The following is a 12821-nucleotide window of genomic DNA, read 5'->3' as shown; positions in this document are numbered from 1 at the left end:
GTGTTCTGATTTTTGTTGGACAAGAAAATATTATTGATTAAATTAAATAGTTTAATTTTGTATATTTACTTTTAAGTGGAATATTATTGTATTTTTTGCTAGCACCGAAAATACAAAAATATTATTCAATCATCTTTAATATAATTAAGTGTGACTTAATTGTAATATTTCAAATGTTTAAAACTGATAGTCAGTTTAGAAAACCAAAAACCAAAAAATTATGCTGAATTGATGAGTGATTAATTGGCATTAAATGAATTCATGAAGTTTTGATTTTATGCTAAATTAATGTGTGATTAATTGACACTAAATTGTTTGAGGGAGATTTTAGTTTTATATAAACCAAACCTCACGTGTGATTCAAAACACACACAAAAAGAAAAAAGTTTGTATCCTAATTTTTGGGTTGTTTGAAATATAGTAGTTTTGAGTTGATTTTTTTTCCACGAATCAAGTGTTGATACAACAAAGATTGGTCTCGGTGTGGATACGCGTGTAGGACCTTCATACTTTTGAAGGATAATTTTCGAAAGCCATCGCAGTCTCTGAGGTAATTTTACAAACTGTTTTGTCTAAACTATTATAGTGTATGCATATTTTAACACAAATAGATCCATAATTTTCCGGATTGTATATTATGAACATGCATATTAACCTTCAGTAATTGGAAGCGTGTATGTAACATACATTGTGTTCTATAATGAAGAAGGAAAATCTCTCAGATCAGAGGGGAGGAATGGATGTAGTTTTGCAGTGGACAGCAAAACGAACCAGGATAAAATTCTTGCGCAATCTTTTCTATCCATTTCTCTTTGATATTTCAATGCGAGTTTGTAGCTGATATTTTGCATGCTTATACCTTGCTATGTTCTTGTTAATCTTGCATAAAAATATCTGCTTGTGTGTTGGTTAATAACTATGCAAGTTGCTGAGTTGATCATTCTGTTTCTGTTTTGATTTAATCGATTAAGCCCATTGGTTAATCGATTAACTGAGCATTTTTCAGTAAGTGTGTGAAAACCAAAAAGTGGAACTTGAGCTCCACCACACCTATTCAACCCCCCTTCTAGGTGTATTCTGCCACTGATACCTAACAATTAGGAGAAACAGGTGGTCTACTTGAGTATTTACAACATATAAAAGTAGAAGATCCTAATTTTTCTATGCCATACAAGTTGATGAGGATGATTTAATAACCAATATATTTTGGAGAGATGCAAAAATGATGGTTGATTATTCATCTTTTGGGGATGTTGTTTGTTTTGATATCACATATAGAAAAAGTAAAGAAGGTCGTCCATTTGCCATGTTTATTGGAATGGATCATCATAAACTTAACATTATCTTTGGTGCAACGTTGTTATATGTTGAAACTGCAGAAACATTTGTTTAGTTGTTTGAAACTTTAGCTAAATCAATGTCAGGAAAAAAGCCACAAACAATACTTACTGACCAAGATGCAACAATGGCGAAGGCTCTAAGCTTGACATGGCCAAAGACATCTCACCGCCTTTGTATTTGGCACTTATACCATAATGCTCTGAAGTATCTTAGTGTTGTATTTAGAGAGTTTCAAGACTTTAACAAGAACTTCAACAAGTGCATCTATGAATATGAAGAAGAAGACGAATTTAATAAAGCTTGGGATGATTTGATAGACTACTATGGTCTTCGTGGTAATAGATGGACAGATCAAACATTTGCTTTGAAGGAAAAATGGGCTTTAGTTTATGGTCGACAAATTTTTTGTGGTGATATGATAACCAAACAACGTGATGAGAGCATGAACAATGTAATAAAAAAAAATGTGAGTTATAAGCATGATATGTTAAGATTTTTTCACCACTTTGAGAGGTTGGTTGATGATCGTCGATATTAGCAATTAAAGGCAGATTTTAAAGCAACTCAAAAAAGTGTGCCTTTATCATTTAATGTTGAGATTGTAAGACATGCATCAACACCCGTCTAAAATCAATGCCCAATATGGTAAGATCCAAATGTTTCAGTTCTTCTATGCCCAATCTGGTCAGGTCCTTACCCAACAGCCGTCTAAAATCAACGGTAGAAACATTAATGCTTCATGCAAGATATAGGAAAATGCTTAAGTGTAAGAATGCATCTATTATGAAACCAAGTATGGTTTATGCATAAATCTTTATTATCTCAATTTTTTCTGCCCAACTTTCTTTTTTCTTCTAGAAACCAAAAACCATTTCAGAAAAAAGTGTAAAGATTATTCTTTTGTTGTTGTAAACTCTATTGTAAAAGATTTTGGGAAAGAGGATGGTACTTAAAATTGAAGTGAAGATAAAGGGAGGGAGCGAGAAGAAAATGGAGAGAGGGACACCAACGAAATGAATGTTGAATTGAGAGGAAGGAAATGTTAGAGGAAGAAATGAATGGTGTGTTGGGTAAAGAAAAGTCACATGAAATGAATAACAAATATTTTTAGTGAAAAAATGAGGTGAATTTTTTAAACGACATGGCATAATGTAAATGGCCGGGAGAGGATTGGGGACACTAAGTTGGGACAGGTGATCCCCATCCTATATTGATTATCCCTATATGAGAGATAAGTGTAATTTCTTAAGTAAAAAATGGTGATGAATGTAATTAAGTTAAACAAAATATAGTATATTGTGAAGACAAATCCAAATAGTACAAAAATTATTATTTATTCATTATCTTGGTTAGTTATAAGAGTGATTTAAACATCTCATTAGAATTATTGGTGCAGTTTATAACGAACCAAAATTATTAATCGACATTGATTTTTATACTATTTTGATTTGTCTTCATAATATATCATATTTTGTTTAACTTAATTACACTCATCGTCATTTTTATGTAAGAAGTTTCACTTATATCTCTTATAGGGGTAGTAGTGTAATATATGTATATAATTAGTGGTGATTTGAATAAGTTTAAAAAATGAAGAAATAATTTATGTAATTTTATTAAAACTATATCAATATAATTTACTCTATTTTTATCCATGTATGTGATATATCCCCATTGTGTGTTGGGCCTTACCTGACATGTAATAAGTAATAACATGAACTAGATTACTAATCACACAATTAAATATTAAATATTATTTAATAAGATAATTAAATCTAAACCGTGAAAAATTATTACTACATTTACTTACATTTATAAAAAAAAACTCCCATCAAAATTGTTGATGTTTCTTGACTTCCTTCAAATACTAGAAAATCCAACACAAAATACAATGTAAAAAAAATCATTCCTAATTATATATTTATTTTATTAAAAAATTTAAAATTGAAACCGTTAATTATTTTCATGTGTCACATGTAATCGTCTTCGTCTGATATTAGATTCTCTTGGTATTCTCTCCTGTACTAGAGATTATATATTGGATATCATTAGGTCATTCCTTGCAATCTCGAGAGTGAAGTTGGCTGGAACATGATTAGGGGACACCAACAACAATAATCAATTATGATTGAAAGCCTTCCCACCACATATTTTCTCTTTTAACTTAAGATTGTGACTTGATCCAAGGAATGAGTTTAAACAGCTTTCTGATGAACTACATGAGCTATCTTAACGAATTGGTCTAGTTGGTAAGGAGGCTTAGTTGTGTCATCTATTGTTTCTAAAAAACCCTAGATGCCCTTGTGGCTAAGTTAAGGTAATATTGAGAACATCACTCTCAAGTGAGAAAATCCACCAAAATTTGACAACCCAATGCAAATAAGGTAACTTAGTATGTATATAAGTTGAATTTGGAACCTCTCCATTACTGGAGGGTTCATTACTAAGTTAAGATTGTAACACATAACACAAATAAATATTAGAATAATTGAGCAGTACCTTCATACCTAAAGCTAGTATATAAGTCAGTAGTTAAGCCGCAATTAGTTTACTTCCAAGAATCTGGAAATTAAAAGATTAATACTACATGCAAATCTACAAGAAGAGAAGACAAAAAAAAATTAATAACCAGAAAGATTATTCAACAAACATTACAAGATCAGTGCAGTAGCAGCAGCAAATTAAACCTTGATGTAGAAGGTAATGTACATAAGCAAAGAACTTGACGTGAGAGTTCTCCTCTCCCATAATTACACCCTTGAATAAACCCAATAGGATCAATAAAAGAACTAGAGTGAAAGAAATTACACCCTTCCATACACACAATACATTTCCTTAAGTCTAAGCAAAGAACGTGATGTGAGAGTTCTCCCATAATCTATTACAGCTTACCTTACCTTACCTTACCTTATTTATTTTTAATTTTTTTCTTCACACCATTCTAGTAATGCATTGCATATATATGATGAAATAATTATGTAAGATACTACTTAGGTTTTATCTTATGGATATTGGAAATAAGGGAAACTCCATAGATTTGGATCTTCCCCTATGTTTTCCTGTGTAGTATAGTCAACAAAGTCACCACCACCAACATCAAAACGAGGAGGACTAAGCAACATTCCCTCAGCCATATTAACCAAAACATTTGGCATATCAAAGATTAAATCTTCATCAACAAACCCATTTCCGGAAGCCATATTGATCTCTTGTGACACTGAAACATTCCCTCCTCGGCTTCCTTCACCACCTGATAGAGCATCTTTCGCTGCCCCGATAGCAGCTGCAGCACTAGCTGCAGCCATCTGAATATCGCGAGCAGCAGAAGAAGCAGGAACAGGTAAAGAAGAAGCCGAGTTAGGGAAATTAAGTTCAGCATCTCTACCCTTAAGAGCAAGCGCAGCAACATCATAAGCAATTGCAGCCATCTCTGCTGTAGGAAACGTTCCTAACCATATTCTATTAGGTTTCTTAGGTTCACGGATTTCAGAAACCCATTTTCCACTGCTCCTGCGCCTCACACCACGGTACAAAGGGTGGCGTCCAGTTTCTGCAACAGCAGAACTTGATGCAGAAGTGTTGTTATTCCCGTTAAGCATAGTGCTGATGTTGTTTTAGTTTGAGTGAAGAGATTATTCGATGCTGGTAGGGTTTTGAAGTTGAAGGAAGCCATTTATGGAGGTTTAGGGTTGAGTGAAAAATATGGTGAAAGAAGGATTTAAGAGATGAAAGTGCAAACCAGTTGGTGATGAACTAGCTAGGGCGTGTGAAGGATTAGGGTGTGAGACAGCTTGAAGTTTGGATATTTGGGTTGGAGATTGAAAAGTGTGTTCTGTAACAACGAATGAAAGGATATATAGTTTCTTCCCTTAAAACATAGCGTCAAAATTATCATCAATACTCAATAGTGATATTGCACTCACTCCATCCATATACTGATATGCACACAGATTAAACATCACTAACCCCATTTTCATTTTTACTTTTTTGTTGTTTATAAACAAAGATTTGATAGCAGTGATGTTACATGTTGTGGTGTACACTTAGAGTAAAATTGCTTGTGTTGTACGGGTAGTTAAAATACACACACATTAAGTCCTGCCCTTAAACTAAAATCATAAGACAATTGTTTCATATACATTTTCTACATATAAATATTTTCTTTCATTCTCATATCTAACGTGAGAATTTATGTGTGAATATATTCAACAATTTTGATAATATTTGGGTAGAACAAAACTATTTAAAATAAAAATATATGTACTAACAATATATGAGTTTTATACACTCTTATTGTATTATCCATCATTTATACATAATCATTATCCACTCTTCAAAACAAAAGTAACCCAAATAAATAATAAATGACTATATATAAAGCTTTACACTCACAATGTATAAATATTACATTCAAACTATTTTAGATACCACATCTTCATCAAGAGAATTTAGTTACATTTGAGATGATTAATACTAAGTGTATATCCGAGAGTTAGAGTTGAGACTCAAGAATGATATCATCCTTATTATTGCAGGATCCTGGCGTGAATCAATGATATCATTGCTTATATCTAAACTATTGATTTTAAATAAATTTATATAATTTTAAATCATACCTGCATTTATCGATGGTATAGATTGAGTTAATTCTAAGTCATCGGTATCACTACCTACTCACATTAACGATTATATATAATTTAATTTCATCTTCGGATATTTGAAAATATAAATGCTGGAATTTGAAGTTAAAACTAGAGAAGGTATCTATCCTTGAGAATGAGCAACATGCAATGAGTATGGCATTGCTCTAAATTGCTAACTGAATAATTAGATACGGTCATAACATTGTGGTTGTGGTGATCACCACAAGTATATTACACTGCAATTATAGTGTAGCACTGAATATTGGGAAGTAAATCTCACGTTGCTTACCTCATTTTCTCATGAATGATTTAAATACATATTGAATTATTTCTCTAATTTCCAATTGGTTTTGAGATAAAACTTTAACTGATATGAAGCTAAAGTTTAACATACCTCCAATTATCATTTCAAATGACACCTGTTGATCACATGCCAAATATATCTCTTCACCTACTTCGACAAACTTATATGGATGAGAAGTAAATCTTATATCGTCTACTTCATTATCTTGAAAATGATTTAAAAATCTATTGATTTAGTTCTTTCTTTATCAATTGGTTTTGAGATAAAACCTTAACAATATCTACCGCAACCGCAACGCTACTCATTAGACCAAATAAGAACGCTCAAGGTTAAAAATATTTTTTAATCACAAAAAATCACATGAAAGATTATATGAAGCGAAACAACTAAAGTTTTATTTTAATTAAAAAAGTCAACTCAAACTACTATAATCCATCTCCATATCTGTTTCTTGATAAGAGGCAACTACCAAACCTTAATCCTATCATTTTATATTTGGTTTATAATCAATTTGAACTTCATTTATCTGTTTAAATTTTGCTTTTAGTGTCAGTAATGTCTATTCAAACTTCTTTTCTCTTAGTGTACAACTCAAATTCTTATAAGATTAAACCAATGCAATCTTTTTAATTGATAAAAAAATGCAACCTTCATAAAAAGGAAATCTGATTATACAATAATTAGGTGAGGTGTGAATTTGGTAAATATTTGTAACTTACCCTAAGAGGCAAAAATATAATTTGATTTGAACTACAACTACTTTTGTCATTCAACCAACATATTCATTATTTAATATAAGGGGTAAGTATGACTCAACTCTATCAGCTCACATAATTTGGTCCAATCATGATTAAGACTAAATAGGATCTGGTCTCATCGTATCTAAAGTAAGTTCAGATACAAAATTTAGACATGAACAATATTTAGGGTTTGGCATGGGAAACGCATGACCTAATCCATTTCATGGTCACTCACTCATCATATTTGAATGACAAAATATATATACATATATATGTATATATATATATATATCATTTTATATGTAAAATTGTATATCGATAATAATAATAATAAGTAAAATATTGAAAAAACTATGTATTATATTTAATCGGATCTAGGTTCAAATGATGACCCGACTGACATTTGTGGTTGGGTTAGCTTTAAGTTTAAGGTTGAATCCGAGTTCCAAAAATGATTCAACCAACATTTAAGATCACACCTTACTCGCTCCAACCTTGCCCACTCTCATCCCTATTTAATATCAACATATATAAATAGAATGTTATAAAACAGTCATTTGCTTATTCTGAATCTAGAAATTTCAGACATTATTGACCGACCTTTGATTTTGTTGTACATCTTTAAAACCACTTAACTGAGTTATACCCCGTAAGATAAATCAATTTTTATTTGTACAAAAACTCTACAGATTATTAGAGTTAACCAACTTTCTTTTTGGAAAATAAAAGAATGTTTAAGTCAAAGACATCTGATGGATGTAGTATCTTGCCAAAGCATCTTAGTTATTTGAGTGTACAAATTATAGTCTTCTATAAGACATGGTTTGAATTTAACCATTTCTAAGTATGTCTATGTAATGTGTAAAGTTTCTCCCAGACAATTAAGTGAACAAGTTATAGGCAATAGAGAAAATGTTGTAAGGAAATTGTATTTCAAGTGACTATATTCAACTCCATTGAATACTCAAGGAGAAATTTACAGGAATTTAACAACAAGCACTAATTAGAAGAAGAAGGTTCCAGCGAGAAGAGAAGGTTTTTCATCATAATTCTTCACACACCCTTAGTTCTTGCTTGCCCATATATATAATCACATAGCAGTGAGTTTCCCTGCCTTGGTCTAGTGTTGCGCATTAGCTCCTGAATTGGCTGATCTCTAACCGAATTCCCTTTCTTCCTTGATTCAACATGTGCATTTGTTGGAGTATAAGCTGAGTTGGCTGACCCATGTAAATTTGCTGGTAAGTTGCCTGATGTGGCATTTCCATTTGTTACATTACCATCCGCTTTAAAATGAACCTTGTCCTCAAGCTTGAAATTGGGAAAATTGGTTAGAAATTCATTGTAGTCTTCCCATGTGGCCTCTGCTACAGGTAACTGTTCCCATTGCACTAAGACTTGCTATACTTCGACACCATTGAGCAAAATTGTCCGAGATTGCAAAATGGCAAAAGGGGAGAGGATAGGGTATGCCTCTATAGTGGTTAATGGTAATGGAATGTATGGTGGAAGATGTGGGCCTTTGAATGGCTTGAGTTTGGAGATATGAAAAACATGATGGATTTTCGTTGTGGTTGGTAATTGTAACTTGTATGCAATGTTACCCACTCGGGCAACCACAAAAAAAGGGCCAAAGTATTTCATGCCAAGTTTTTTATTAGAGCGTAGGGCAGCGGAGTGTTGCCTATAAGGTTGTAGTTTGACCAGAACTAGATCACCAATCTGAAATTCAGTTTGAGCTCGTTTATTGTCAGCCTGTGTTTTCATGTATTGTTGAGCTTTGTGCAGATTGGTTTTGAGTTGGTTCAGTAGTGCGTCCCGAGTTTGTAATGCTTGTTGAATTGTAGTGTTGTCCCTGAGGCTATGAGTGTATCGAGTAAGAGTAGGTGGATCACGACCGTAGAGAGCTTTGAACGGAGTCATGCCAATACTGTGATGAAATGAAGTGTTATACCAAAACTCAACCCAAGACAGTGCCTTATACTAGGTTTTTCGTTGATGAGAAGTGAGGCACTGAAGGTACATTTAAAGGCATTTATTCAATGCTTCTGATTGACCGTTTGACTAAGGATGATAAACTGAACTCATAACAAGTGTTGTGCCCTGTAGTTTAAAGAGATGTTGCCAAAATTTACCAGTGAAGACCTTGTCTAAATCCGACACAATGGATTTTGGTAGACCATGAAGTTTGACAATATGGTGCATGAAGGCTTCAGCAACTTGGAGGCTTGAATAGTCAGACTTGAGGCTCATAAAGTGGACATATTCAGATAGTCTACCAATGACTACCATGATAACAATGAAGCCAAATGATATAGGCGATCCAGTAATAAATTTCATAGCCACATCATCCCAAACTTGTTGAAGGACTAGAAGAGGTTGTAAGAGACCTGCCGGTAAAGAGTTGGAGGACTTGGCTTGTTGGCATAAAGCACATTGTTGCACAAAGGACTTAACATCAGTCCTTAGAGAGGGCCAACAAAAATTGAGCAGAAATTCGAGCTATAGAGCGAGTTATGCCGACATGACCACCTATAGGGGAGCTGTGAAATTCGGACAAATTTTTTTGAATAAGAGGGCTATGTTGAGGGATGACCAAACGACCCTTCTAGTACAATAAATCAGCTTTTGTGGTATAATTTGGATCATCACAGTTGTTATCTCTACATTTTTGTAAAATGTCTTTAAGAAAAGAGTCCATTGGAATTTGGTGTTGTAAGTCACTTAGCCAAGAATGTTGAGGTTCAGACCATGTTTGTATTAACACCCTGGATAATGCATCAGCGGGGATATTTTCCTTACCTGGCTTATATTGTATGTCAAAGTCATAGCCAATGAATTTATGGAGCCAAGCCTGTTGTTCTGGGGTCTGTAGAGACTGATTCAGGAGACTTCTCAAACTTTTCTGATATGTTTTGATGGTAAAGTGATTACCCAAGATAATGTCTACATTTTGCCAAGGCTTCGGTGATGACAAAGAGTTCCCATGTATATGCAGATTGGTGTTGCATTCTAGGGATCATTATCTTGGAAGAGTATGCAATGGGGTGGCCATTTTGGGTGAGCATTGCACTGACTCCGGTAACGGAAGTATCAGTTTCGATGGCAAATTTTTGTGAGAAATTTAGTAATGCTAATACAGGAGCAGAAGTAATAGCAATGTTGAGATACTGAAAGGTCTATTCAGCTTTGGGAGTCCAAGAGAAAGAATCATTTTTCAACAGATTGGTTAATGGTGCCACAATGGAGGCATATGACTTAATGAAATGTCGATAATAACCCGAGAGACCCAAAAATCCCCAACGTTTTTTGAGGTTAGTGGGACTCGGCTAATCTAACACAGCTTGAACTTTAGACTTTTCCATAGAGACACCCTTACCTGAGATTGAGTGTCCCAAGTATTCGACTTATGTATTGCCAATTGAACATTTGGAGAGCTTAACAAAAAGAGAGTGTTGCTATAAAATTTAGAGTACAGATTCCAAATGTTGTAGATGTAAGGACCATGTGGAACTATAAACGAAAATGTCATCGAAGAATACCAGTACATATTTCCGTAAAAGTGGTTGAAAAATTTGGTTCATTAGGCTCTGAAATATGGCGGGAGCGTTTGTCAGCCCAAATGGCATGACTAGTCATTCATAGTGGTCTTGGTGGGTTCTAAATGTTGTTTTGTGTCTATCATCAGGTTGGGAAAGGATTTGGTGAAAACCTGACTTAAGATCCATCTTACAGATATATTATGTGCCGAAATGTTCATCAAGTAGTTCATCCACTGTTGGCATGGGGAAGTTATCTTTAATAGTGATAGTATTTAAAGCTCTGTAATCAGTGCAAAAACGCCAACCACCAATTTTATTTTTTACTAACAAGATGGGAGATGAATAAGGACTAGTACTGGGTTGGATAATGCCTTGTTCCAGCATTTCCTTGATCATTTTTTCAATTTGTTCCTTTTGGCTATGACGATATTGATATGGTGGGACTTTGATAGGTGCCCCCTTCTTGAAGTAGTATGGTATGGTTTTGAAGTCTTGGTGGAGGTAAGCCATTTGGGGACTGGAATATTGTATTGTAAGTGTGTAAAAGGGAGGAAAGTGATGGGTCTAAGTGGTCGGGTAGTGTGAGAGGAGAATGTTGGGTGGATTTATGTTGAGAAAGGTGGATGGCAAAGGCCTCTGATATAGCATGGGTATGTTGAAGTCTTTTGATGTGGTGGAATTGAGCTTGAGTTGGAAGGTGTTGATTATCCCCTTGTAGTGTAATGATTTGGTCATGATGGGAAAATTTGATGCATAAATTGGCATAATCAGCCATATGAGGCCCTAGTGTGGCCAACCAAGCTGCCCCCAGAATAAGGTATGCTCCTGAAACTCACAATAAGTACACAGGTACCTTAAGTTCATGCCCTTGCATTATAACACTGAGTTGTGGTATCAAGCCTTCAACTTCCATAGAGTGGCCATTGCCCACTATGACCTTGAATAATGTGGTTGGCTCGACATGTAGCTTGAGAAAATGTGCTATTCTTGGTTGAAGAAAATACTTCTCAAAAACATTGCGGAAAAATGGGTAAATTTTTTTTTTTGAATAAAGAGATTGTACAAAATTGTTTCCTTTTCAAAACCTTCTTTTTTCTGGGACATCACTTTAAGTAACTCGAATGCGGAAAATCAACTTATCATTATCAAATGGAAACTTAACCTGATTCACAATTTCCTGAATAGAGTAATGCATAAAATCAATTAAGTAATAATCGGATCCTACAGATTAGTTCAATAAAGGCGGAAACTACATTGCCACTATATATACAAAATCACCAATACACAACCCCCATCAAAACAAACAAAAGTGCATCGACTCGCCCCCAAGCTGACTTAGAAGATTCCAGGAATGCTGGACCCCTCACTCGGGTCCTCCTCCTCTTCTAAGTCCGACACGAGGTCAATCACCTCCACCGAACTCTCCACATTCACGAGTTCAATGACCTCGTCCTCCTCCTCTTCTTCCTCCACTTCGTCATGCCACAACCCAGCGGCATAATTTGGTGCAGGTGACACTCTCAGACTCGGAGTCTTCTTGCAAGGACCCCCTCCAAGAACCCGGCTCCTCTGGGCTCTGCGGGATGACGGAGCATCCAAACAATCCGCCCACGTCCTACGACTGTGAGAGGGACCAGCGCCGTCACTCCTAACTGGCGGGTGTCGAGGTCCAACATCTGGAGGCATCATACCCGCTGGCGGCAATGTGAAAGAAGCATCAATGAAAGCGTCAGGGTGGGGGATCATCATCGATGACCCGTTGCACTCCATGTGCAACGACAGACCGCATGGGCCTGTGTATGTGTATCGGTGCCCATCACTGGCCCATTGTCCCGCCGGGGACATCGTGAAGTGGTAGCCGCGAATGTGGGTGATGTTGTAGGCCATCTACATAGTAAACATATACAAAACAAGAAACAATACAACAGAGAGAGTAAGACATCTAATGAACATAAATTCATTGACGGCGTGGACTTACTCAGAATATCACACTCAGACATAAAATATATTTAAACATATAATTCATCAGTTATCATCAACATCATGAAGTAATACATAACTTACCAATTATTCCAACATTACCAATATATCAAATCATATAATCAACAATATACTCATAATCACATCACATACATAAACATATAAATACACCATACTTGTAACTCATAGGTGGGAATGTACTTCCCCAATGATAATGTATGCATGATATGTCATGATCATCCACCTTACACCAATATCCATCCAACATCCT

At 34.9% G+C, this 12821-nt stretch overlaps 1 protein-coding gene across 1 annotated transcript; it reads right to left on the bottom strand.

The window, feature by feature from the left end:
* On the bottom strand, positions 3912-5020 carry LOC109334084 (ethylene-responsive transcription factor ERF024). Its single transcript, XM_019569657.1, has one exon. The coding sequence runs from the start codon at positions 4938-4940 to the stop codon at positions 4344-4346; it is 597 nt and encodes a 198-aa protein (XP_019425202.1). The 5' UTR covers positions 4941-5020; the 3' UTR covers positions 3912-4343.

The sequence above is a fragment of the Lupinus angustifolius genome, chromosome LG19 (genome assembly GCF_001865875.1).
Source record: "Lupinus angustifolius cultivar Tanjil chromosome LG19, LupAngTanjil_v1.0, whole genome shotgun sequence".
Classification (NCBI taxonomy): Eukaryota; Viridiplantae; Streptophyta; class Magnoliopsida; order Fabales; family Fabaceae; genus Lupinus; species Lupinus angustifolius.
Note: the sequence above shows the minus strand (reverse complement) of the source record. Positions and strands in the feature narration are given on the sequence as shown.